Consider the following 26301-nt stretch of genomic DNA (forward strand, 5'->3'; position numbering starts at 1 on the left):
TTAATACATCGTATCATGGACAGTGGTATTTACAATGATCTTAGAAAAGGGAGGAATTGTTTCATGCCATTGAATTTTAGTAATTATATATATGAAATCTGTATTAGGTCACAAAAGATCTCATATCTGGATGATTCAACTGATTTTGATCTGCAGTAAAGAGAGGGAGGAAAAAATCTCATTCCCAGCAAGATAATGAAATTCAGCCCAGACTTCAGTACACTTCAGGGATCTTAGGTAATTTCCCTGAAATCCCTTCATGAGTAGTAATGCACTCCAATAAGAATCAATGCACTCAGTGGAAAATACAAAAATGTCGCTTGAAATCACAGTTGTTGTATAGATTAAAGTATATGAAATACAGTGCATGAGTTTTTGCAAACTTGAGTAATTGGTGGAGACAAAGACCTTCTACCCCTACAGCAGGAACCGACAAACAAAGCAATACATCAAAACGTTTATCAAAAGAAAAAGACAACTGCTTGACTGGGTTGAGAGGAAATATGAAATCATTATAGGACAGACATTTACAGAAGAAACTACTGAATAAAAACATCATGGAGTGTTGTTACTCTATAAAGACTTAGTAAGCTCAGGTAGGGCAATGTCTTCAGCTTGACTGTATAATTTAATATTTCAAACCGACAGACGGCAAGCCAAAAGACTACACGAAACGAAAACAGTGCAATTACATCGATCATTTACATCTCATTTCAATCAGCGAAGTACCAAAACCACAATATTAAACGAGACCCTTCATAAATACCTTCAACAGTCGAAACAGCGTGTAAAGCATGCAACAAGATACGATTTAAAGCAACATACAGTATGTAATTCCACGTTTGTCTTTTTTTGTCCTCATAATTCAAAACATGAACGTTCACGATTCATGAATCTTTTCAGTTTCATTCTGATTATCTTTACATATAATGTTGTGGTCATGATATCAAATCTCAAACGGCATATCACAAATCAATCCCACTTTTGAAGTGATGAAGTCGACTGTATGTTGTCAGATTAAGATTGTTCGCTTTGTTCCGTCCTTAGTTTGTCTTTTTTTTTCCTTCCTCTGACTCCATCATCGATGAGTTGAAAATCATCATTATGATTACTTGAAATTGAAAAGAAAAAATAAGCAGATTGATGTAAGGTTAATTTTTTTTTCAGTGTCCTTTGTGTTTGCGGTATTTTCATGAATAGAATAGTTATTTCGATTAGCTGAGTATAACTTTTTGATGGAATTCGCAGGAAAATATTTATACAACTACTGTATATATTAAAACATCATGGAGTGTTGTTAGTTTATACAGACCTTATCTGTCCAAGTAGGGTAATCTCAGCTTGACTGTATAATTTACTATTTCAAACCGACAGACGGCAAACCAAAAGACTACACAAAACGAAAACGGTGCAATTACATTAATCATTTGCATGTCATTGAATGAGGGAATACCAGAAAAGGTCTCATACGTATGAGTGTCGAACATGGAGACAGACTGACATGTAGCAGAAGAATGTGTATTCTTATGACAATAAAACTCAAATAAAGAGTATTGATACCATAATTATGTACCCATTTTAATTCTTTATGCTACCAACTTGTATATCAGCGCAAACAGACACACGGCAAGCCATGTGCCATGAGTTCTAGTAGCGTGTGATGTAAAACCGTTGTCGGCCACGAGGCGAGTCAGCCAGTCTGCCGACTCTTTGCGAGTCCGTGGTCGGTCAGGATCCTCGAAGTCGACGTAATGTAGTCCGAAGCGTTGGGTGTAGCCGGATGCCCACTCAAAGTTATCCATCAGGGACCAGGCGAAATAACCGACCACATCCACGTCATCATACATATATGCTTTGACAAGAAAAATTGAGAAGTTGATCATGAGGAAAGATTCAGTTGATAGAAGATAACTTGGTTATACACTTTTAGCGAAGTACCAAAACCACAATGTTACACGAGACCCTCCATAACCTTCAACTTCAGAAAAAACATAAGACCGTACTTGATGCTGCGCATTCTTTCATCTATACAAAGTTTCAATATTGTCAATACCCTTTTGAATGAACACGTTAAGGAGCCTTCGAGCTGTTCTTAAGAAACATTTATATTCATGAAATCCGAAGATCAGATTAGAGTAAAAAATGATGTGTTGCATATTCATCATAATTTCTTCTCTCTTTTTTTCCCCTTCATTTTGGCACATTCACTTCGTGACTATCTTGTCATATCTATTCTATAATGTCAATTTGTTAATTAGTCTCTCATTTCTTCGGCCTTTAACCAAAATAAATGCATGATTTATGTGCATTATGTTTTGAATTATGACAGAAAAATTATATTGGGGCCTACAACCAATCTTAAGTGATGTATTACAATGAGGATATACAGTACAGTGATATTTCATACCCCTTTCGAAACTGATCAATGAGGACTAGAGCTATATTAACTTGAAAGAATATGGCAAGGAACTCTAAAAACAATGTTCATACTGTGTTAATCTCTTAAATGGCACAGAGTAAAGAACAATAATGTTAAATATGATTTATATGATATATATGTATATATATATATATATATATATATATATATCTAATTATTCACACAGACATATATATATATATATATATATATATATGAAGAGCTTGCTTCCAAAAGGCCCTAAATCCATTGAAAATGATGGATTTAGCGCCTTTTGGGAGCAAGCTCTCCATGATAGCCTGATAACTCCAACAGTTTGTTGAATAAAGACAAAAGCAGTCGGTATCCCCAGATAGAAGAGACAGCTGAAAAGATTAAATCATGCGTGGGCAGAAATGAGCAGTTCTACGGGCACTGTTTGTTTTCGAATAGCACCCGTATCTACTGACTGTTTGTCAATACAATCTCAGTTTAGTTTGTCAGATTTTTAAAAAAAAAGAGCACGAATAGACCTAGTGCTTTTACTCACCTTTCAAAACCTCATTGATGTAGGCTTTATAGAAGGTGACTCTCCCCTGGTCATCGAGATTGTATTCATCAGGTGTTGAGAAGCCATTCTCGGTGATGTAGATGGGAAGATCGTCATACTCATCTTTGACCCAGTTGAGAAGATTCCTTAGACCCCAGGGTACCGGACGGAGCCAATCTGAACCCGACGTCGGCCAGTTATCCGGTTGGTATCTGGACACGTCCTGGAATGAGGGGAAATTTTTGTTTTGACAAACTTCGTGTTAACTCAGGCAAATATGTTCAGATAGATTTTGTTTAAATGGCTGAAGTCGGTTGTCAGATTAACGGTGGTTGATAGACTTTAAATCATTTGTTTCTTTTCTGTAGTGTTTGTCAGCTGGCCGAAGTGACAACACTCTATCTTATAATGGAGCAAGTCAAATCTTTAGTACAAATGCCCTGCATGTCTTTCCCTTCCTGGCGGATAGCGCTGTTGTATTTACCTGATCTCCCTCGTAATTTGGGTCTCCGTTGTTAATCTCGTGCCTGCACACGGTGGTAGTGTAAGCGTTGAGACCGAAGAAGTCACCAGTTCCCCTGTTGAGCTCCTTCTCCTCCTCGGTGAACTCCGGCAGACGAGACTCGTTAAGGCCCTGAGCCAGACTTTTGTTACCAACCTGCCATTTCATCACATCCGGGTAGTCACCGTTCTTGAAGATGGGATGAGCGTACCTGTGAGGTGTAGGTACAGAAGTCACCGTTACTTCAAGGAGGCAGAAGGGGAACTCCGCCTTCTTGCATGGCTACTGTAAAAAAGTCATGTCTTGTGCTCATCTCGCGCTTATGGGGTTATTTCATTGCATTGTATTTCAAACCGCTTTTCACCTTGACTTTCACTCTTATTGCTGTACGATTCAATTCTTCACTAGTAAAATATTGTCAGGGTTGTCACTGCACGACATGGGGTTGCATGTGATGTTTTCGTTGCATAGGGGTTAATTCGGTCATCTAGCGGGTTGCTTGCCTTGACATTCCGGTCCCTTCACTTAAATATAATGTATTATGATATGATATAAGTTTGATTATACACAACGTGTGCGATCTTAAACAGATTCTCTTTAATGTTTTGATATAAGTTTGTTTATTAAAATAATTGATATACATTTATGATTAGATTATGAGTGATGACAGAGTCTCAGAGAGTAATAGCTTATCTTGGCTATCTCGTAATGATCTTGAACTTCGGATACGGCTCATTCAATGCACACACACACACACACACACACACGCACTTGCTTGAAAATATGATATACAATGTACTAGTACTTCAAATTACAGAAGACACCAATAATTATGTTTGAAAAGAACACGGTCAAGCGCCGCTGATTGAATGGGTAGCTTATAGGCTTATAATATACCGTATAGAGAGATCGTACTTTCAGACAAGCTTAGTATGCATAAGCATGCACAAGGTTTTCAGGACAAACAATGATTACAAGGAACAGTGAAATTTCACTGAGCAGTTGTAGATCATTATCAGAAGATCCTACAAGTTAAGGCAGTATGGATTTGCTGCGAAGGGTATATCTTCAAGCCAAACATAAAATTCTTATCAGTTTTGTCTGTATGCCATAGATGACAATAATAATGTAAACTTCGATAATTAATTTTGGTTTTGCCATTGCTGTGAACGTCATTTCTCTAAATGACTTTCATTATAATTTGTAATCACTGCAATCTCCTTCGCGACATAGCCGAAGTGAAGAAAGTCACACTGGAATACAACAGGCCTTTGTACTTTAATTAAGTTGATCTGTAGAAACGCGATTCCCTCTGCTATTAACAGAGAGCATAAGAATTCCGTTTCATTTGCTTATTGTCCTTCACCTCTTTCACCACCCCTATTTGAGACGATTTGCTATTCTTTACCTTACAGAATAAAGAATTGCCCATCTATGTGGATATTGAGCAGTGTATGCCTCTCGTTTTAATGTCATCTTATATACTGACCATCCTGCAGTAAACTGCATGTATCTGTTGGCAGCGGCCTGGTCTTGGGGGTCGTCAGGGTCATCCGGCTCTCCCCAGTCTGTGCTAAGAGTGATGGACACCTTGCCCCCTTGCAAAGGATAGTAGTTGTCCCGATACGTGTGGTAAGCTTTGGCATGAGCTTTGATGATAGTGTGAGCCGCTCTGTAAGGGGCGTATCCAGGATCGTAGATACCGGGGGCGAAAACTGCGACGCCGTATCCAAGCCACGTCACAACGTATGGTTCGTTGAACGTTATCCAAAGGTTGACCTTAAACATGGCACATATTTTGGAATAAAAATCATGCAGCAACAAGTTGAAGTCGTCGTTTTGTTTGTTTGTTTTTTGTTCGTTTGTTGCTGTTGTTGTTGGGTTTTTTAAGGGAGGAGTATCAAGACAGATGATTATGCCTCTCTATTTGTCTCATCATTGTGTACCACGAACTTACTACGGGCACCAAAGTTAATGCCTAAATGCTATACTGCGTGTCCCAGAAAAAACGAAACCGAGTTTCAATGCAATTCTTTGCGATCATAATCATATATTTGCTTAATGAGATGTGCATGAATGGAAAGGTATACATCTCTTCTTTCATTTGATGCACAACTCATTGTTCATAATTCATGCATGACTGAGTTAGAACACTATAGACAGTAATACTACTAAATTTTCATTTGCACGAGCAAGTGGCAACTTTGAATGAGTTTTTCAGGCTGTTTCGGCAATCTTTTGCAAAAAAAAAAAAAGATAAAATCATAGCCTTAATATCCATTCTTTTTCCTTTCATATGACATCTCATGTGTAAAAAATGATCTACGCCTGCTCGAGAAAACTTCATTTGAAAATATGCTTCCATTTTACCCAGAAAGATGGATCATATAGGAGCCAGTTAGCTTTCCCAGCACCTGCCCGACTTGGCAGATAACAATGGCCTTCATGCTTCAATGAATTTACACAAACATGAAGGGTGGGGGTAAAAGGGAATGTTACAGACAGTTTGGAATAGGGTCGTAAATTAGCACATGATCGTGAGCTTGCCTGACCATAAAACAAACCACAGAGCAAAGGGTGTTCATCAGCGGAATGTTGAAGGGGAGGGGAATAACCGACCGAAAAATCCTTCCGAGCCCCCCCCCCCCAAAAAAAAAACCAACAACAAACAAACAAACAAACAAACCAACAACAACAACCCAGAAGACGACTTTGTGCCCTGCACTTGTACCTTTGAAATGTTAGAAGCGCAAGTTCAGTGATAGATATAGTGACCTACCTCTCTTTCTGCTTCACCTCCCCTTTCAAAAACTTATAAACCCTGTCAGTGAAGGATGAACCACGAGTGAGGAAAATGTAGAGAGGAATGAAAACAGTGACATAAGACTGATGTATGCACATCATCGAAGGGTGCGTTTATCAACTCCTTTTCTCGGCAGGAACAGGTTTTCCAAACAGCTTTCAAGGAATTTCTACGAGTTGATAAACGCAAAGCTGTTTTGAAAGCCCTTTCGGAAAGCCTTTTCGAAAGGGTGCGTTTATCAACTCTCCTTTTCTCGGCAGAAACAGGTTTTCCAAACAGCTTTCATGGAATTTTTACGAGTTGATAAACGCAAAGCTGTTTTGAAAGCCCTTTCGGAAAGCCTTTTCGAAAGCCGCAAATTTGTGGCTTTCCAAACAGGTTTCCCAAACAGGTTTTCAGAAACCTGTTTGTAAAAGCCTTTGAAGTTGATAAACGCAAATCTGTTTTGAAACGGCTTTGTAGTATTGTACTGCAGTTACGAACAATGCACGCCTTATATGACCTCTTCTCCTCGGGTCAAATTGCGCAATTCAGCTGTTCAGCGACAGGCCAGTTATTGTGTTCGCGAAGAGAGTTGATAAACGCAACTATATTTTGGAAGCCGTTTCTACAGGGCTTTGGAAAGGGCTTTGGAAAGGGCTTTTGAAAGCCGTTTAAACAGGGGAAAGTTGATAAACGCAGCCAAAGTCTCATGCCGCCACTCAGAAATATTTGAAGTATGTGCTAAACTGGAGCTGCCTCACAGATAGGAAGACAGTTGATTCATGTGGCATTGCATCATGACTCGTCACTCTCAAAGGAAGATATGTCTTTATGATGGTAATTGCTTTTCGCCGTCCCTTCTTAGAAAACAAGCGGCACATTAATATTACAGGGCTTTGGAAAGGGCTTTGGAAAGGACTTTAATTGGAAAGGGCTTTGGAAAGGGCTTTGGAAAGGGCTTTCGAAAGCCGTTTAAACAGGGGAAAGTTGATAAACGCAGCTTATGAAAACAAGCGGCACATTAATAGTAGGTCCTACAGGGCTTTGGAAAGGGCTTTGGAAAGGGCTATGGAAAGGGCTTTGGAAAGGGCTTTGGAAAGGGCTTTGGAAAGCCGTTTAAACAGGGGAAAGTTGATAAACGCAGCCAAAATGTGTACAGTACCATTGTTGTAACGTTGATTTCCCATAGCCAATGGACTGCATGCAGCCTGAGAATACACACGATATTAGTCTTCAATTATTGCTTAAGTCTCATAGCTTATTCTAAATAAATGACAACAAAGGGCTTTCCGTCTCATACAGCATTCTCTGTAAATACCTCCCCCTCCCCCGAACAACATTCACTGTAGCACTGCCATTGTTTTCAATTGCGCTGGTGAGCCCATTGTCTAATGCTATATCGGGAGAGCTGAATGCTTGTTTTTCGACTATCCGTAGAATCGGTAGAAATGAAGCATGTTTTCATGCCCATTTTTCTCAAGCATGCTTTATTCATATTTGACGCATAAGGTCTTATTAGAAAGAAGAAAACATGGATATTTTGGTTATGAACTTTGTTTTTCGAAAACGTAACGTTAAAAGTCCGAAAAATTCACTTAAAGTCACCATTTGCGCGTGCAAATGAAATTTTAATAGCACCACTGTTCGTTGTTCTCACTCAGTCATGCATGAACGATGAACATTAAGATGTACATCAAATGAAAGAAGAAAAGTTCATCTTTCCATTGATGTATATCTCAAAAGATATATCTCAAAAGAAAATTTATGATTTCGATAGTAAAAAATTGCAAGGAAACTCGGTTTCGGTTTTTTTTTTCTGGGACACGCTGTATAGCACACCGTGATTTGTTACCTGCTGTGTGTTACAAGTTGATTGAGCGTATGATATTAAATACAGTACTTATCAAATGAATGTTTCGCGTAATCCTAGGAGCATTTTTACAAAAAGAGGTCATAGTATCTTTACAAAATACAAACATGGCAGCAAATCATGAATGAAACGTGTTTGCTACAAAGTAATTGCTCTTATTGTCGATAACATTTTGATGATAACCCAGTTCATGATGTTGATTCTTGTTCCTCTTCTGTAGCCCGAGAAGACAGCTTACAGAATCAATATTTTAGAGAACTCACACCTTTTTCTAGCGCCTCGTGGTGGTTGCTATAAACAGCCAACAAGCGTGATAAGGAATACAAAGTGTAATAAACGATTTTATATCATCTTTCCAGAAATCTCAAAATTCCCCCATCTTTACTCAACGAAGTAAGAAGTTAATATCAAAATAGAAACGATTCGTCATTCCATGGGAATACTTTTCTTTGTTCGTGTTTCTGTTCATTTTCTCACGCGTTTGCTAACAATATTGTGTCTACGAACTTTAATGATGAACGAGATTGGAGGAGAATCATTTATTACGGCTGATACAAGCACAATGTTTGAAAATGATACCAAAGAAGAGGAAATGTCGTCATTTCTTTTAGATTGGTATTCATTCCTCACATTAAATTATTTTATTCGATTTACAGGCAATCTGCCATCCCTGATGCAGAGGCCATCATAGTCTTTCATCTCGACCCAGTTATTATGTCATATATTGTTCTATTCACTATATTGTAAGTGCCAATCTTTGAGTTAATGCTGGAACGTGACTTTATAGATAATGTTTACCCGAGAACCATAGGTCTCAAAGCAGAGATCGGCGTAGTCGTTGAAGAGATCAGCCAGCGTATCATTCTCCCAGCCACCGTATTCTTGTAGAGCTTGAGGCAAATCCCAGTGATACAGCGTCACTACCGGTTGGATGCCGTTGTCTAGCAGCTCGTCGATCAGGTCTGAGTAGTAATCAAGACCGGCCTGGTTGATGTTTGAGATCGTCCCGTCGGGAAGAATACGCGGCCAGGAGATGGAGAAGCGGTAGTGCGACAGACCGATGGCTTTGACGAGCTGGACATCCTCGGCATATTTGTGGTAACTGTCGCAGGCCACGTCTCCAGTTTGGTCATTGGCGATTTTATCAGGAGTATGGGCAAACGTGTCCCAAATACTCTCTCCTTTACCGTCCTCGTTCCATCCACCTTCTATCTGGTAGGCAGAGGTAGCGGAACCCCAGGCAAAATCCGGAGGAAATGTACCGGTGACTAGGGTGTCACGATCAGGGTCGTTGAAGACTGAAGGATAGGAATACTGACCACACGCCAAGTGCAAGCTTACAGCAGCTAGAAGAATGAAGGGATACTGAAATGATAGTTTACCCATGTCCCTGGATAAAGTATAAGAGTTTTAGAATTTTCTGTGTGATTTCTCTGTGAGATTCCTCTTCCAAACTAATGGTCGACAGTTGCTTAGGTGGAAGATTTTTCGTAAATAATGTCGAGGGGCGCAAATGGGTCGGGTTATGCCATGACGTTTGTGGTGACAAGACAAGAGCGCCGCTTCCAAGCAAACTGAACTTTAAGTGGGTGTATCAAAGTCAAACAATACCAATCGGATTGATAGGGGAGGGTGATTTGTACAAGCCCCATATAACTCAAATGCATGCAATTGATGGAGGCTACTTCGAGAGCGCAGTCCAGGTGCCACCTATAGACATGATAGAACCCCCGATAAGTAAAGTTCAAGGTATAGTGCCGAAGGCGTGTAAACAGAAGCGACAATGGATTGTGATATTATGATCAAATTTGTCTTCGCTAATTCACGAGTGTTTGTAAAATGAAACGAGTTTGCAAGATGACAATCATCCTTCCATTTGTCTCCAGCTACTGAAAAGGAAGAAGCCCGTCAATATTTGTCGGACTGATTTGTTAGGCATGGAACATATTTTTGAAATGCGATGTATATATCTGTAAAAAACATCTTTAATAACTGAAATAAATTCTTCCTAACTGATTTACTTAGTGAACTTTAATATCCAACAAGTAGCCGCAGTTAACAACTTGTAAATACGTTTATAGAGGATGTAAACTTACTGATTAATTTATAGAGTGGGCAAGATGATAATGACAATAAAGTGGTCTCATTTAGCTCGGTAAATCTCGATCGTATCAGCTCTCTCCCATACAGAGGTTGTTGCCATTACTGTGGCACCTGCGCTAAACATCCAGTGTTGGTCAAGAGAGCGTTGTAAGATTGCACATGGATGTAACATCTTGTCCGTAAGGGTGCTCTAATAATATACATGGGCAGGGTTCTCATCCTTGAGTACAGACAGATTGAAACCCTTTGTGGGCTACTTCTTTGACTCTTGATATCCAAAATGCTGTTTCGGACAGCCTTGTCTTACTTTATACGAAAAACTCCTTCACACTTTTAATCTATAGTGTCTGTATAGCTGTTCTGTACTTTTCACGCATTCTTTTGGTTTCTGTCTCCCTCTCTGTCTCTCTTTCTGTCTGTCTCTCTCTCCCTCTCTATTCTCTGTTGTGCAAGCTCTAGCTACGTATCCAAGTGAAAATATGTTTATGTCTATTGATTTCTGTCTCTCGACGTTTCTCATTTCAATTTCTTTCCTATTGCTCTCGGGTCGCTTCTTATAGCCATTTATTTTGTCAAAGCCTCTTGGTTGATGACATCTGATTCTTCGGTGCGACTTTGATAATCATGTTTAACGAGGAGGCCGATACTGCTGGGCAAGGGCCCGCAATATTCTAGCTAAGATTATGATTTACTCGATAGGTAGCTTCCTTGCCTTGCAGGCACATGGTGTCATTTCTTACAATTTAGCTACTACTCAATCCAAAGCAGTATGTGACAACTGGTGACAACGCTCAGTTTAAAGGAGGATACCTCCTTTTCACTTATCCAGCCTCCTCCCGGAACAAGGTCGCTCTTTTTTGTAGCTGTTTAAGACCAGTATTTACTTTTTTTCTTAGATATAAGTACAAAGTTCGATGATGATATGGAGAGAAATCAAACAATGTCGTATCATGTACCTTTTCCCCTCTCGATAGCCTAGTCATTCGCCTCTAAGGCGATGCAGTTTAAAATTGATGTAATCTTTTTTTTTTTTTAAGAACTGTTTTTCAGTGTGCTATTTTCAGTACCTCACTCATGCACAAAGTTTACTCGCTCGTTGTAATAGAATGATGCTCTAATCTGTATCTTATACTTGCTCAACATGAACTTTGACAAGAGTATTTATGTCATACATGAACACAACTTCCCTTATTTAGTTTTTCTCCATGAAACCATTTGTTATAGATTATAATTTCCTATAGGCCTACATAAACAAAGTGTTATTATTCCCTCTTTTAGAAGACCATCAGAAATGTTTGATCTGCTGACGAAGTTTGTCAAAATTCTAATAGTAGCTCAACAATAGGTTAATATCCATGCATGATATTATATAGATGTTCCTTTCCGATACTGATACTGATACTTCACTATGTTTAAACTTCTCGCAATGACCTGCAGACACACCCACTACCACAAACCTAAACGCTGATATACACATACATATACGCACAGACACACTCACACATTCAAACTATCGAACAAAGGAGGAACTTATTTCACCGGAGACAAAATACACCACGTGACTAATTACACTTCTCTCTCACGCATCACTAGAAATTCGAGTGAAAAACAACAAACAAAGTGATTGGAAGTCATATGTCACAATTTATAACAAAATTCTACAATAAAGAACTCGACACTGTTCTTACGAATATGTTACACTGCACTCCAAGGAAATGTATCAAAGAAACGTAAAGGGATTCTGCGAGAAATTATATGCTTGAGAGTTTTAACATTAGGCCTAATTGTCCTCTGTCTGCGCAGACTTGTGTTCTGGCCTGGAACACACTTGCACATGTTTGTCCCTCTCACTTTCAAAATTTATGAGATGCTTGTACATGAACCAACAAGATGATCAACAAAAATCAAATCGAAATTCTTCTTGCAATCCCTCATTGCATTGAATCCCATGCTCTCTGTTTTGATCGAACAATGCATATAAAATCTTTATTTGAACACAAAAAAAAATGCAAAAAATGCATACAAGTAGTTGTATAAGTATGGAAGTAAGTTCGTCAAATAAGAGTTCTCTATTGACATCGACATTGTACTTTAAGGCAGCAAATATGATAAGCACACAGCTACAAGAATTGATATTTGTCATCACTATTTCCCAGGGAGCTTGTTTAAATCAAACATTTAAATTTGCTTTTTGGATTTTGGTATGCGTCTTCAATTAATCACATTCAGTCAGCAGGGGCGGATCCAGGAATTCCGTAAAGAGAGGGCGTGTTTACGAAATTAAAGAGGGGGCGCACTCACCCCTCCCCCCATTTTTTTCTTTTTATTTCTTTTGTTTCAACAAAAAATAAAGGGAGGGCGTGCGCCGGTTGCGGTCCTCCATGGATCCGCCCCTGGTCAGCGATACGAACTCACGCATGAGATCTACTCGATTTATACGCAAACATGATTGATGGCATTTAAGACATAAATAAAAGGACATGATCCTTCATAAGTTTTTAATAGAAATATGACAAGGTGAATGGACGTCTTTCTTTAAATTCTGTTTTTACTTGAAATTAGAAATTGGACGGTTCATGAAAACGAAATGAAAAAGAATTGGGTGTCGTGTAAAAACGTCACGAAAGTTATACGAAAGTTATTGCTGTCAAGAAAACACGAGATAAAGTAGTTAAGAGACATACATGACATGCGTATTCAAAATGCATGCGCGTTAGAGGAATTCCGAATTACAGACTTTGATCCATCACAACATGTCCTCTTTGAGCATAACAACCCCATCATTTGGAAAACACATGCACATGGCAGCAGCGTTTCACTCAGTTCATAATCAGTCATCTGTAGTACCATGGAAGTGGTCTATGCCACGAAGGCGTAGATTGCAGCAAGAAGCCAAACGACGATCAAGGAGCCTTGCATCCGGGAAGCGAACGAGCCCGTGTTGAAACCATTCTCAGCGACGACACCGGTCAACCACTTTGCCGAGTCCTTCTGTGTTCGCGGACGCTCTGGATCGTTAAAGTCGACGTAGTGAAGCCCGAAGCGCTGGGTATAGCCAGAAGTCCACTCGAAGTTGTCCATTAGTGACCAGGCAAAATAACCGGCTACATTCACGTCGTCCTCTTTGTAAGCTAGGGTAGAAAACAATGACAACAACAAAATGATGTTTAATGCATTGTCATCAAGCAAATCGGGGCGTGATTGACGATGGTCATCCTTTTTTTCTTCCACCATGTCAACGTTAGCTTCCTTATACCCTGCGTGACCCTCCATTCTCTGGTCTTTACAAAAAAATATGAATGCAGGTGAGCACCATGCATTTACTGCACAACGTCAACAGTATTGTTGGCCAATATTGGTGAATGTATACTAGCATATTATGTCTCTTTTAAAAGTGGGTACCTCTATTTTTTCGCAGAATATACAAGTTTGAATATTATTATGCCTCTTCTTGTACTGACTGCATATATGAACACGAAGTTATTCTTTGATTCCTGTGTATCATTCCATTAAATGCATGTCAAATTTCACATATTCCTTTGTGCATTCTGTCAAAAAAAAGTGAAAGTTCAAATTTAATTTAATGTACGGTATTTTGCATGGACTATCAATATGCACGCCGTAACTCTTTTCCATCGTACCTTTCAAAACCTCATTGATGTAGGCGTTGTAGTAGGTGATTCTCCCATCGTCATTGAGATTGTATTCATCAGGCGTGGAGAAGCCATTTTCAGTGATGTAGATGGGGATATTGTCATATTCGTCCTTGATCCAGTTGAGAAGATTCCTCAGACCCCAGGGTACCGGGCGGAGCCAGTCTGACCCCGACCTTGGCCAGCTGTCCGGTTGGTATCTGGAAACGTCCTGGAATTCATAGTTGAGTCAAAAAGAATTAAAAGGTTTCAGTGGCATATACAGCTGGGTTCCATGACATTTGCTCCTACAACAATAACATTGCTCAACGAAATATCTGCAAGCTAAGCCAAACATAATTCAACCCACTGAAACACAATCCTACCTTATAAATCCTAATCCTCACGTGAAACTATACATAATATCATCAAATCACAACCTTAACCCTATAACCCTTACTCCTTGGAGAAAATAATACCGGAGTAAAGGCCCCGTCACACTACAGCGAATGCCCAACGAATGCCCAACGAATGTCCAATAAATTTGAAAATTCGAAGATAATGTTCACATCCGTTGGTAATACTGGAATAGTTCGTAACATGCTTGGCGTTCTTTGTATTCATTAGCTATTCGTAGGGATTCGCAGAGATACGCTGGAGCCGATTCTTTTTTTAAAACATGTCCAAAATCTCCAGCGTATCTCTGTGAATCCCTACGAATAGCTAATTAATTCAATGAACGTCAGACATGCAAACTGTCTTCACATTTTCGAATAAAAAAGTTATTCGTTGGGGTTTCGCTTGGCATTCGTTGGGCGTTCGCTGTAGTGTGACGGGGCCCTACTTGTCGCTGGAGCAAATGTCGTGTCACCATACAGCTGATTGTGCAATAAATGCATTATAGATGCAAACCAATAACCAACATTAGTGATTTGTAGCTTTTCCAAGTCACATCCAATTGATTGTAAAAGTCCATGGAGCACATAATTTATGAGTAGGGCCTAACTGTTTAATCAACATAAATATCGGTAGAGAGGTGAGTAGATTCCTTCTATCAGCAAAATATTGATCAGATGATAATGGTTTCTCCATTTTGCCATACCTGCTGCTAGACAATGGCCATGACATCTTATTCTTCTGATTAAAATGTGCATTTGAACTGCCTTTTTCAGAGAACGAATTTTCCTTTTAAAACTATCTAATTTTATCAACGATTCAAATTCATTGGGTCTACATAATCATGCAGACATACTGACAAATATACGAAGGATGTCTACCTGATCTCCCTCGTAATTTGGGTCATCAGTATTAATCTGCTCGCTGCACACAGTGCTGGTGTACGCATTGAGACCGAAGAAGTCGCCAGTTCCCCTGTTGAACGCTTTCTCTTCCTCGGTGAACTCCGGCAGACGAGACTGGCTTAGGCCCTGAGCCAGACTTTTGTTACCAACCTGCCACTTCATCACATCCGGGTAGTCACCGTTCTTCAGGATTGCGTGGGAGAACCTGTAACGCAAAGTGTGTTACATCGTTACTGGTGAGGACGTTACTTCATAACAGTCATGTGACCTAGTGCAAATAGGCCATCAACCATAATCTGGACAATGTTTTCAATTTGGTCAAAAGAACCAAAAACTTGTCACACACTTGCGCTAGCTGCCAGAAATATGGCTGTTTACCAGCGATGGTTGTCATGATTTTATTATGGTTGCATCATTAAATTTTCTTCAGCTGATGTCGTCGTAATCATGAGGTCTCAGACTTGGACTACCTCCGTAAGTTGCTACAGTTAGCTTTGAGATGGCTGTCAATTTTTTTGTTTAAATTGCATGATTTTCGAGCTGGAGTGGATTGATGTTTCCTATAATATCTGTCATCAGTGATCCTTTCGTAACATTTAGTTACACATGAACTGTGATCATACCTGTCATACCTTTTTACCTAAGATGTTTGATCAAACGACATGTTTTTAGAACATGAGTAATACGTGTACCCTTAAGTAGTCAGGATATGCAAACTCACACCTATGAAAATAATGGTGCCAAATGGCTGCCGAGCAAGTAACCGTCTACAGTGCGTTTTGCAACTTTGTCTTATGTCAAGGTAGACTCACCATCCTGCAGTGAACTGCATGTATCTGTTGGCGGCGGCTACGTCGGATGGGTTGTTCCGGTCCTCCGGTTCTCCCCAGTCTGTGCTAAGAGTGATGGATACCTTGCCGCCATACGAAGGGTAGTAGTTGTCCCGATACGTGTGGTAAGCTTTAGCATGAGCTTTGATGATAGTGTGAGCCGCTCTGTAAGGGGCGTATCCAGGATCGTAGACACCGGGGGCGAAAACACCAATACCATATCCAAGCCATGTTACAACATATGGTTCGTTGAATGTAATCCAAAGCTTGACCTAAAAAGCACACAATACAACGCAATTTAGGGAAATGAAACTGAGTGGGGGGAAAAGGCATCGCAAAAATTCATGGCGAAAATACTCCCATTCTTATTCTATTTCTTTTCCCTTTTTTTATTTGTTGGTTTATAAATGTTTGGTGTAGAAGTCTACATTTATTGTTGTGCATTACACTTTAACACCTATTTTGAACAATTCATATAGTTATGTTATAACTTACGAAACTGCGGTATTTTTATTGAGGTTTGATTTGACAGAAATATGAAATAATGATCGACGAGATGATGATATTGTTTACCCGTGATCCATAAGTCTGAAAGCAGAGATCGGCGTAGTCGTTGAAGAGATCAGCCAACGTTTCATTCTCCCAGCCACCGTAGATGTCTTGCAAAACTTGAGGCAAGTCCCAGTGATACAGCGTCACTACCGGTTCGATGCCGTTCGCTAGCAGCTCGTCGATCAGGTCTGAGTAGTAATCAAGACCGGCCTGGTTGATGTTGGAGATCGTCCCGTCGGGAAGAACACGCGGCCAGGAGATGGAGAAGCGGTAGTGCGACAGACCGATGGCTTTGACGAGCTGGACATCCTCGGCATACTTGTGGTAGCTGTCACAGGCTACATCGCCAGTCTGCCCGTACGCAATCCTGTTGTCGTGAGAGAAGGTATCCCAGATACTCTCTCCCTTACCGTCTTCATTCCAACCACCTTCGACCTGGTAAGCCGAGGTGGCGGAACCCCAGGCAAATCCCTCGGGAAAAGAACCATTTATTAAAGTATCCCGATCAGGATCGTTGAAGATTGATGGGTAGGAGTATTGACTGTCTGCAAGATGTGAACATAATACAGTCAGAATGATGAAGAAAGGGTTACGGGCGAATCTCCCGAAAGCAGTCATTTTCAAATAGTAATAAACGTATAATTATTTGTAATATAAGATAGGAATTATCCAGTGATGACTGAAGGGTGTATGACACTCCGGTCTTCACTGTGACGAAAGACTGGAAGATGTGAGATTCCACGAGTTTTATACGCTCTATATATGTAATTCTCTTACGTAATCCATGACGATATCAACTTCACAGAAAAACACAGGTCGGACCGTGTAACCAACGACACACCCCTTTTGTGGCTATCATGAAGGCGATACACAAGATAAAGTCAAAACTGTTATACATAATTTAGACCTCTTTTGTTGCCATGTATATACGTTTGTTTGCATCTGTTACTTACGTAAGGACACATCGCAATGATCTTTTATCTCTCTTCTTTCACATCTGTTGGTCTTTCCGAAAACTGTATAGACATACAGAAATTTAATGTCTAATATCTAGAATGTTGGAAAAGTCTTGCTAGTTTCTTGCTTTGTATGTTATCTGAATGAAAGATACATGTTACTGATAAGCCTCCCTCCTTTAAAAAAAAAGAAAAGAAGAAAATGAGAATGCTTTAAAAGCGATACTTAATTTTGTGATGGGATCAGTTGATTCTTCTAGTAACCTTTTAAAATCATGTTCCTTACTAGTATTAGAGATTTAAATGGTAGGTCCAACTTTATTTTATCCTTCATGGTAATCTTCTAGACATTTTTCATCAATGGCCAAATATCATAAGAGATGTAAGAATAGTAAGTCGTGCTAGAATATCAACTTCCCATGTCAACAGTGAATCAGGAAGCTGCATTTTTGTCGTTACCATGACATTTGCTACTCTAGCAAGAGTTGTTATGAAAGCCATTTTTTAATGAAATGGTGCTATGACAAAACATGCAAGATTACGCGTGATCCAGGTGCTGAATATCCGACAATGCTTTATAACATCATTATACAATTCCTTTGGATTAGAATACATGACTTGCATTGGCAAACCACAATTTGCAGTGAACATCATCACAACGACGCAGTGCAATAAATGCTTCGCTGAGTAGCTTTCGAGTTCTAATATGAAACTAATACTCATATTAATAGAATACAAGTCCAAAACGGTGCACGTTGAACTCAAGTTAATGGATGCCTCGATAGAAATCACTTGGAAGCAGAATAAGAGGATAGGGTGCCATGCAAAGAAAACATGATTTGAGTCCCTTTACTGTCTTGCTCGCTGAATGCACATCATCGGATTCTATGGAGACCTATATTACACACACTAAATTAGCGTAGTACTCGTTTTCAGAAAGAAAAAGGCAATTTGATTTTCTATCGAAAGAAGTATTATTATTGTAAGTATAGTAGCATGACCAGATAAAGAACATACAGATCATAAACAATCAAAACAAACATAAACAAAAACTAGAGTGAACATTCCAAAAGGATATACAGTACTGTTACATGTAACACAAAATGATAGAGGTAATGATGGTGCGGATGACAACATGGTGGGTCAGGGCACACAAAAGTATCGCCCGTAGGCATGTGAACCCATCATGTTGCCCCCAAGGAACACTGACAAATCAATACATGAAATTCACAGACTTGCTACACGCACTTTTTATATTTAACTTTAATTTGAATATTATACCGTAGACATAAACTATATAACACATCATGGACTAAAGAGCAAACGAATAAGATCCACAGGTATGAAAACAAGAAAACCTTTCCATTAAAGGACGTTGTGATTATGTACAAAAGAACGAAACTGACAATCAACTAATAATATTTATTATCACGTTAAAAAAAATCTCGCCTGAATGAATTACTGCTCTTCTTTTTTTTAACTGTTAAGTTTCGTATCGTTTTGCGGATCATAATGGCGGATGAAAACAGCTCCTGGGAAAGCATAGCTAAAAGAAGTCAATGAGTGCACACTGAAGAACAGGGCAAGAGACAGCAAAATACATCGACGAAGGCACATTATTCTGTAAAAGAAATGCACTAACTCATACAAGAAAATCTCGATTTAGTTTTCATCGGATTTTTTTTTTCCGAGTCGCTTAAGAGTCTTCTCTCAGCCGTTTCCACGCCATCCTGCACGTGACACTGGCCTCTTCGTTATCTATATGCAGTTTAAGAACTTTGTTGGAACGAAATATTGACTTAAGCTCCACAAACAAGCTGCAAAATGGCGTCCAGTGATTATGCTTTGTGAGTAAGAGATCTGATTTACCAAGATCTAGGATATCAGCGTCCCTTTTATCTTTTTTGTTTCTCTGAGAGATTCGAGCATGAACTTTGATCTCCGAATCTTCAAATACTCAGCCGTTGTGTTGAGTGGTATTCATGAACCATTTCTATTAACTACATTTAGCTGGAAATTTTCATCCTCTATATTTGTTACAACGATGTAGAACAGTATAACTCACAAACATACGCATATTTGGCATTCGATGTTCTCAACAACTAAATCATCGGAATAATAGACCTGTACAACATGAAATTATATTGCATTTGTTTGCAAATTTATTTCCGAATGCATTATTTCGTTCCATTTACATTTTTTTTTTCAAGAGAACGAATAGGGAGAAAGGGAGAAAAGAGAGAGAGAGAAAGAGAGAGAGAGAGAGAGAGAAGAAGAAGATTCGGGAGCCAGTAAACCCTGTAAAATTTTTTCATGCCTCGCTCAATCAATAAAATTAAACAGGAGATTGGTCTCCCAAAGTCGAAGTGTGTTCAGTGTTCTGCTCGCACTGCATCGTTGTTTTTAAGTTTGACATCATGCTTCTAAACTTCAAATCAACTTTGATAAGGGTGAAAAGCAGGTCGACTGCTATAATATACATGCTAAGAATGCCCCATTTATTTTCGATAAGCAATCAAGATATTGATTATAAGGCATGGGACTGGCATGACTTTGCTAACTCGAGGTCACAACCTTCAAACGTGCGTGCAATTATGGTTCACATAATGTTGTTGACGTGGTTCGAAAATTTGTGGGCAAGACTCCTTTAAAATTCATATTGCACTTACGGTCAATAAAACTGATCTCACAGACTTCACTAATCAAGGTGGGCAAATATGGATGTCCACTGTCCTTGCTCATTTCGATATTTACTATCCGAACTTCTTCTTTCACATAACGGCCCGGGACATGTCACAATGTACCGGTTTATACCATGCAGAGACAATGTGTCTTTCAAAGTCTGGCCTCTCGGAGTCCACCTTTTTATCTCCAAGTTTCAGTTGTGTAATCAACACATTGACCCTCGTGGCATCGCACGATGTTTTTCGGAGCTACATACGTTTTCAGACGGGACTACAAGCACTTAACGGTTTTCCTGGTTGTTGAACTCCGAAGTATTTGACTGCTTACGTATTATATAGAGAGGCATGCATTCATCTATTTACAAGGCTATACAGACACGTGAAAGAGCATACATTCTTGTTTGCAGAAAGAATAGAATAATACGTGTCCCTGGAGTGATTCAACAATATCATTGAATGTCCCATTTTCATTACAGATCCCATCGTGCCATTTTCATACGCCAAACAGGAACAATAAGCTTATACAAGGTGACAGTCAAAATAATAACTACTCAAGCAAAACTAAAACGAAGAATTTAAAGGCTGCACTTTCCATATTTCAACATTATACATAGACGCATATAATAAATAGGTCCTACAAGTTGAAACCTAGCATAATAGGCGGCTTTACAGCATGTTTATGATGAGAACCCAAGAAGGTGACTTGTTAACTCACACTATAGCTTCCTTTGTCTTAATCCGTCTGTGATTGAATACAAGTCATTTTCTCACAGCATCTTTGTAATGAGAAGATAAAGTATTTCCAATAGTATGCTGATTGGAGTATAGACAATAGCTAACAAACGGAATACCATAATACGGTCCCGCCTTCCATATGCAATGTATAAGCCAGTTCGAAGTTGGCTCAGCAGGTCTGCACACGTTGGTACAAAATGACACTTCTTTTTTTCTCAGCTCTTCACTCGTTTCGTTTTTATCGATAAGCTTGCCCGATGCAGATATACAGACCCTGTATTAGGTCAATGGGTGTAGGCCCCTAGATACAATTTATCAATCATGTTCAAACGAAGAATGAACTTGCGTCGACCAGGTGACCAGAATGGACCATCAATGAACACATTGGGAAGCATCCATTTGATTATTTTGCAATGAATGCATTGAGAAAATTTTGCTATTTCTGGTAATATTGCCAAAATTCCAGGCTTGTTCTCAGGTGGACGTTGTGACAAGTACCTTTTATAAGGATTGCATGCATGCGAATGATTATTACCTCACAGATGCAGCTTATCTCAATGAATTTAAAACCCAACATGCCTGTCTGTACACATACTAGTAACTTTTTCCTGCCCTTGAGCAAAGTTGAACTCTGAAGTGGCTTGTCGTCATGATTGGTTTGCGCCCTCTACAGACAAAAAATATGTTTCATTAAAGTCACCTTCCTGGTGGTTTGAAGAAAACATTTCGTGCATGTGTATAACACGGTATAGATGAGAACTGTAACGACAGATTCATCTTTAATCTAGATATCAAACTGATATAAACTGCAGTTGATTATATTTAGCAAACATGTAATGCATAACGTTATCATCATCATTTCATAGTGTGAGAATACCAGTGAACATTGTGAAGACACCAATTGTTTCGACTACAACACAATCTCAGTTAACAGACTGCATGTTTCATCGCTATTGACACAACATTAAATTGTATAGGAAAATATGGTGTGACTGATAGGGATCCATGAAGCTTCTCGAATTGGCGTTCTGTCGTGATGGTAATTTGACGTGTACCAGTGATAAATGCAAGGGGTGCACAAGGCATGTAGCAAATGTCTTAAACAGTGAGGAATGGATGAAAATAATTGGAACTTAAACTTAAAACAGTTTAAAGAGAAAGCATGCCTCAGTCGCATACGAGTGTATTGATGTCAACGCCGTCCCTTCTTCTTGATAGATAATAAACAAACTGAGTGACATGGGTTTCTTGTATGCGTCATTATGACTGTTTATACCCATTATCAAGTTTTGCCCGTCACAAGTTTAAAGTGCGATTCGTTTTTACACTGCAGTCTGATGGAATGAACCAGTACATGCACTAAGGAGTAATGATATTTGGATGCATGGGCACAATCATGCATGAGGCCCTGCATACGTGTATGTGTGTGTGTGGATATATATATATATATATATGATCAGACGTGTTTTCATGTCTGTTTCAGAAACGGGTTTGATTAAGATCTTTTGTCACACCATGGGCACTGATTAAGAGTGTGACCTTGCCTTTCAGTATTTGAGAGCTATGCTCCGTTTTTAAGATCTTCAAGATCTAGGATTTATTATTATTTTTTACGGCGTTCTTTTTCTACTGATTCGTTTACTTATATATATATATATATATATATATATATATATATATATATATATATATATATATATAATCATATATACACTCAGTAAAATAAAGAGAAAATAAACACATTTTTAACTTCATACTTCTCATATATTTGGCTAATATATCAAAGGTAACTTAATTGGCTATTAACCTGGCAGGTCAATAAAAAGGGGAAAATTTACGCATGAGTGAACTCATTCGTTTTTCTCTTCACAGGCATAATAATGTAAAAATTGCAGAAATTAACAAGTCGCCATCCTTCCAAAGAGCTCTTCCATTATAACGATGGGAACGAAAGACAAATACAACACAAATTAATGTGCAAAAATAAACATATACACTGCAAAAAATCCGGTGTTAAACAGTGAACACCGAGCTGGTGTTAAATTTTCGGTGCTCATTTATGGTGTTAAATTAACACCTCCGGGTGTCATTTCCAAATTTTAAACTGTTTTTTGAAGAGTTTCTTAGTAACTGCACTTCTTGTTGATTTTCAATTTAAACAAGACGATCAAGAATTTTACATTAAAATACTAGATTTTTGAAAAAATGTGAAAATAAATTTACACCAAAGTAACACCAGCTGGTGTGGTCTCTTATTGAAGCTGGACGGGTGTTAAACCATTGATATTAACACCAACAAATATCAAATCAACACCATGTGGTGTCATTTTTGAATTAACACCAGTACAGTGTCAAAATAACACCAGGTACAGTGTCAAATTAACACCACGAAGTGTCAGGTGAACACTTTTCAACACCATCACAGTGCATTTTCAACACCTGTGGGTGTGGTCCTTTATTGAAGTTTGATCGGTGTTAGATTTAACACCCGTGGTGTTAAATCTAACACCGATGTTTTTACAGTGTATAAGCTCTTTGATTTCTTAGTAGCCGCGAAGATTAAGAAAGGTTACAAATGGAGAAATATAAAGCCAGATTCGAATGACTTTACAGAATAAAAGCGGTACTACAGAAAGATGAATTATTATTTCAAATTAGGAAAATTGAAAATAATTTTTGGTTCTTGAATTTGTCTCATGAATTCTTAAATTTCTGAATTAAAAGAATGAAATAAAGGAACTCTGTCCATTACTTTTAATCACCTTTGTGACTTTACTCAATATGAATTCGAAGTTGGAGTTTACGAAAATGTTCATTTCCCCCCTTTAGTTTCCCACTTTATTTTTGTTTGAGGCTACAGAGAGATACAAGAGGATGGTTTTATATTTTTGTAATCGCCACAAACGTTTCAAAACTGTTATGTTGAAATCACGTCCAATCAAAATATGTTCAATCTACATTATACCTTATCATTTCATCTTGTATGTCATGTATGTTCAATATTTCTATCCAATCATGCAGTCACCTCCATTTACATATGCTTATTAATCCTTTATTACTCGTATAACTGCATGTTTGTGTACAGGCGCTTCTCGTTATAACGAAGTCATCGGACCGGCAGTTTTCTTTCCTTACCTCGAAATTTTGTAATTGCCGAATGGTTAAAGGGGAAGGCTAGTAACTGATCAGTGGGAATCAGTGGAAATGCTGGGAGATGATTGTTCCAATCCTTATGGGATTCATTCAAGAGTTCATTGTGTATCTATTGTTGTGTGAAAATGATTTGCTTCAGAATGGTCTCATATTCAAGTAATGTGCAGTTTAATGCTTCCAGGTTAGCGTCCCTGGTCAGTGACGGAGCATTAATCTGCACATTACTTGAATATGAGACCGTTCTGAAGCAAATCATTTTCACACAACAATAGATATACAATGAACTCTTGAATGAATCCCATAAGGATTGGAACAATCATCTCCCAGCATTTCCACTGATTCCCACTGATCAGTTACTAGCCTTCCCCTTTAAGTATATAAAGATATCGGTGATAGGTGATTATTTATTGGACCTGGATTTTTCCTTCGTTGTAACGAGAATTGCGTTATAACCATGGTTGTTATAACGGGATGCACTGAACACAGACAATCAGAAGCTGAGGAAGACAAAAACAACAACAAAATGTCGACAGCTTCTACAAATCTGTCATCCTGAGACATCCATTGTCATCATGGTCATAGGCCTATTATGTGTATATGGATTATCTAGGCTACATAATTATATGTAATTGTGACAGATGTCATGATCGCCATGATCGCTTTCCTAGCGGGATGAAGGCCTTTCTCCCATCTAAAATATGAATCAACCACAACTTCAGAAAACCTAGTGCTTAACAACATTTTCAGATCATATACATAATACTTTACTATTGTACATATGCAAATTAACTAATTTTGCTCATTCTGATATTAAGACACTTACATCATTTGAAATTTAAAATTAGAGTTATGGATGGCTTCCTCGTTATAGAAAACTCTTAAGAAAGTTGTATTTCCAATTTTCAGGTTTCCTGTATTAAAATTAGCAAAGCAATATATCAGGACCTACATATTTTATATATAATATGCTTATTACGTAATTAGGCTAAATAGGCTAATAAAAAAGTTGCCCAAGGTTGCCAAGGTGGCAACCAAAACCAAGCTAAATTTTACTTCAATATCCTTCTAGAACACGAGTCAACAACAAAAACAAACAAACAAAATAAACAAACAAACTTGCAACAATTGGGGGCATTTCATGAAGCGTGTTGTCAGATGTTTCGTCTGATAAACTGTTAAAAGCTACTGAAATCCTTGCATCTTATTGGCTGAGAGCAAATTTGTTCGTCAAAGTTGTCGGACAAATTGCTGCATGAAATGCCCCCCCCCCCCCCCCCCGACTACTATGCCAGGGGCTAGGGAGGCTCACCTCCCTGATATGACGATATCACAGGGACCAAGAGGTGATCACCTTGTGGAGCCGGGAAATGCCCAAAGGGGGGGGGGGGGGGGGAAGGGTAGGAAGGAAGCTTAATTTTCACAATATCATCTTTTTCTTGAAAATTCAACAAGCATCCCTCGGGTAATAGAACCCCATTTCAGCTTTAAAAAAATGAATTGTAAACCTTCAATACAAAATTGGTGGAGCTAATAGAGTGCTATTGTACGTTAATTCCTTAATGTAATTTTTAGGGAGGGGAAGGCGGAATTTTCACATATTCAGCTTCTTCGTGAAACCCTTATACAGTAGATATTCGCCAAAGCTTGGCACGTAGCGTATTTATCGGGTGATATGACCTCAATTTGTTTAAATGAGCACCGCCCCAGCCCCTAAGGTGGGAGGAGGTGATGGATGGAACCCCCCCCCCCCCCCATCTCAGCCCCTTGAAAGGGGCCGAGACGAGGGGTGGGGTCGTTCGGGTGGAATTCAGAATTTCAGGTATTTCTGTACAACCAAGCGGAGTAGAACACAATCTTATCACATTTTTCAAAAGGTAGGCCTACTTTGACGAAATTTCAAGTCTGCTCATAAGGTGGGGGCTATCACCCTCGTCTTAGCCCGCGCTTTGGGGGAAGGGGAACAAATTGGACTTGTTGCCCCTTCGACCAAAGTGGGATTCTATTACCATATAGAGATGCTATCTCCCTCGTTTGGTGAAAATCCGTAAAAGAATTCTCAAGATGCAGAAAATGTGGCAAATCCCCATCCTCCCCCTCACTCACCCCCTCCTCGATAAGGACACCCCTCCCTCGATCCGCCACAATCAAACGTGAAAGTTCAGTCATTAATGTCTTCATCATTAACTTAGCTCTATCTTTTTCGGTTCGACAGAAGAAGATAAAAATTCCAGAGCTTAAAAACTTTGAGGC

The 26301-nt window shown here is 39.0% G+C and overlaps 1 protein-coding gene across 1 annotated transcript; it reads right to left on the reverse strand.

The window, feature by feature from the left end:
* Positions 1 to 552: 552 nt before the first annotated feature.
* LOC139734586 (lactase/phlorizin hydrolase-like) lies at positions 553 to 24705 on the reverse strand. Its single transcript, XM_071645370.1, has 11 exons — positions 24678 to 24705; positions 16545 to 17107; positions 15954 to 16243; positions 15118 to 15346; positions 13850 to 14072; positions 13157 to 13339; positions 8904 to 9403; positions 4940 to 5229; positions 3433 to 3661; positions 2949 to 3171; positions 553 to 1852 (listed from the first exon to the last, which is right to left on the reverse strand). The coding sequence occupies exons 1-11, from the start codon at positions 24703 to 24705 to the stop codon at positions 1587 to 1589; spliced, it is 3024 nt and encodes a 1007-aa protein (XP_071501471.1). The 3' UTR covers positions 553 to 1586.
* Between the last annotated feature and the right edge of the window lie 1596 nt (positions 24706 to 26301).

Source organism: Diadema antillarum, unplaced genomic scaffold (assembly GCF_040938485.1).
Source record: "Diadema antillarum isolate AM-2024a unplaced genomic scaffold, OU_Dant_1.0 seq00000533_RagTag, whole genome shotgun sequence".
Lineage (NCBI taxonomy): Eukaryota > Metazoa > Echinodermata > Echinoidea > Diadematoida > Diadematidae > Diadema > Diadema antillarum.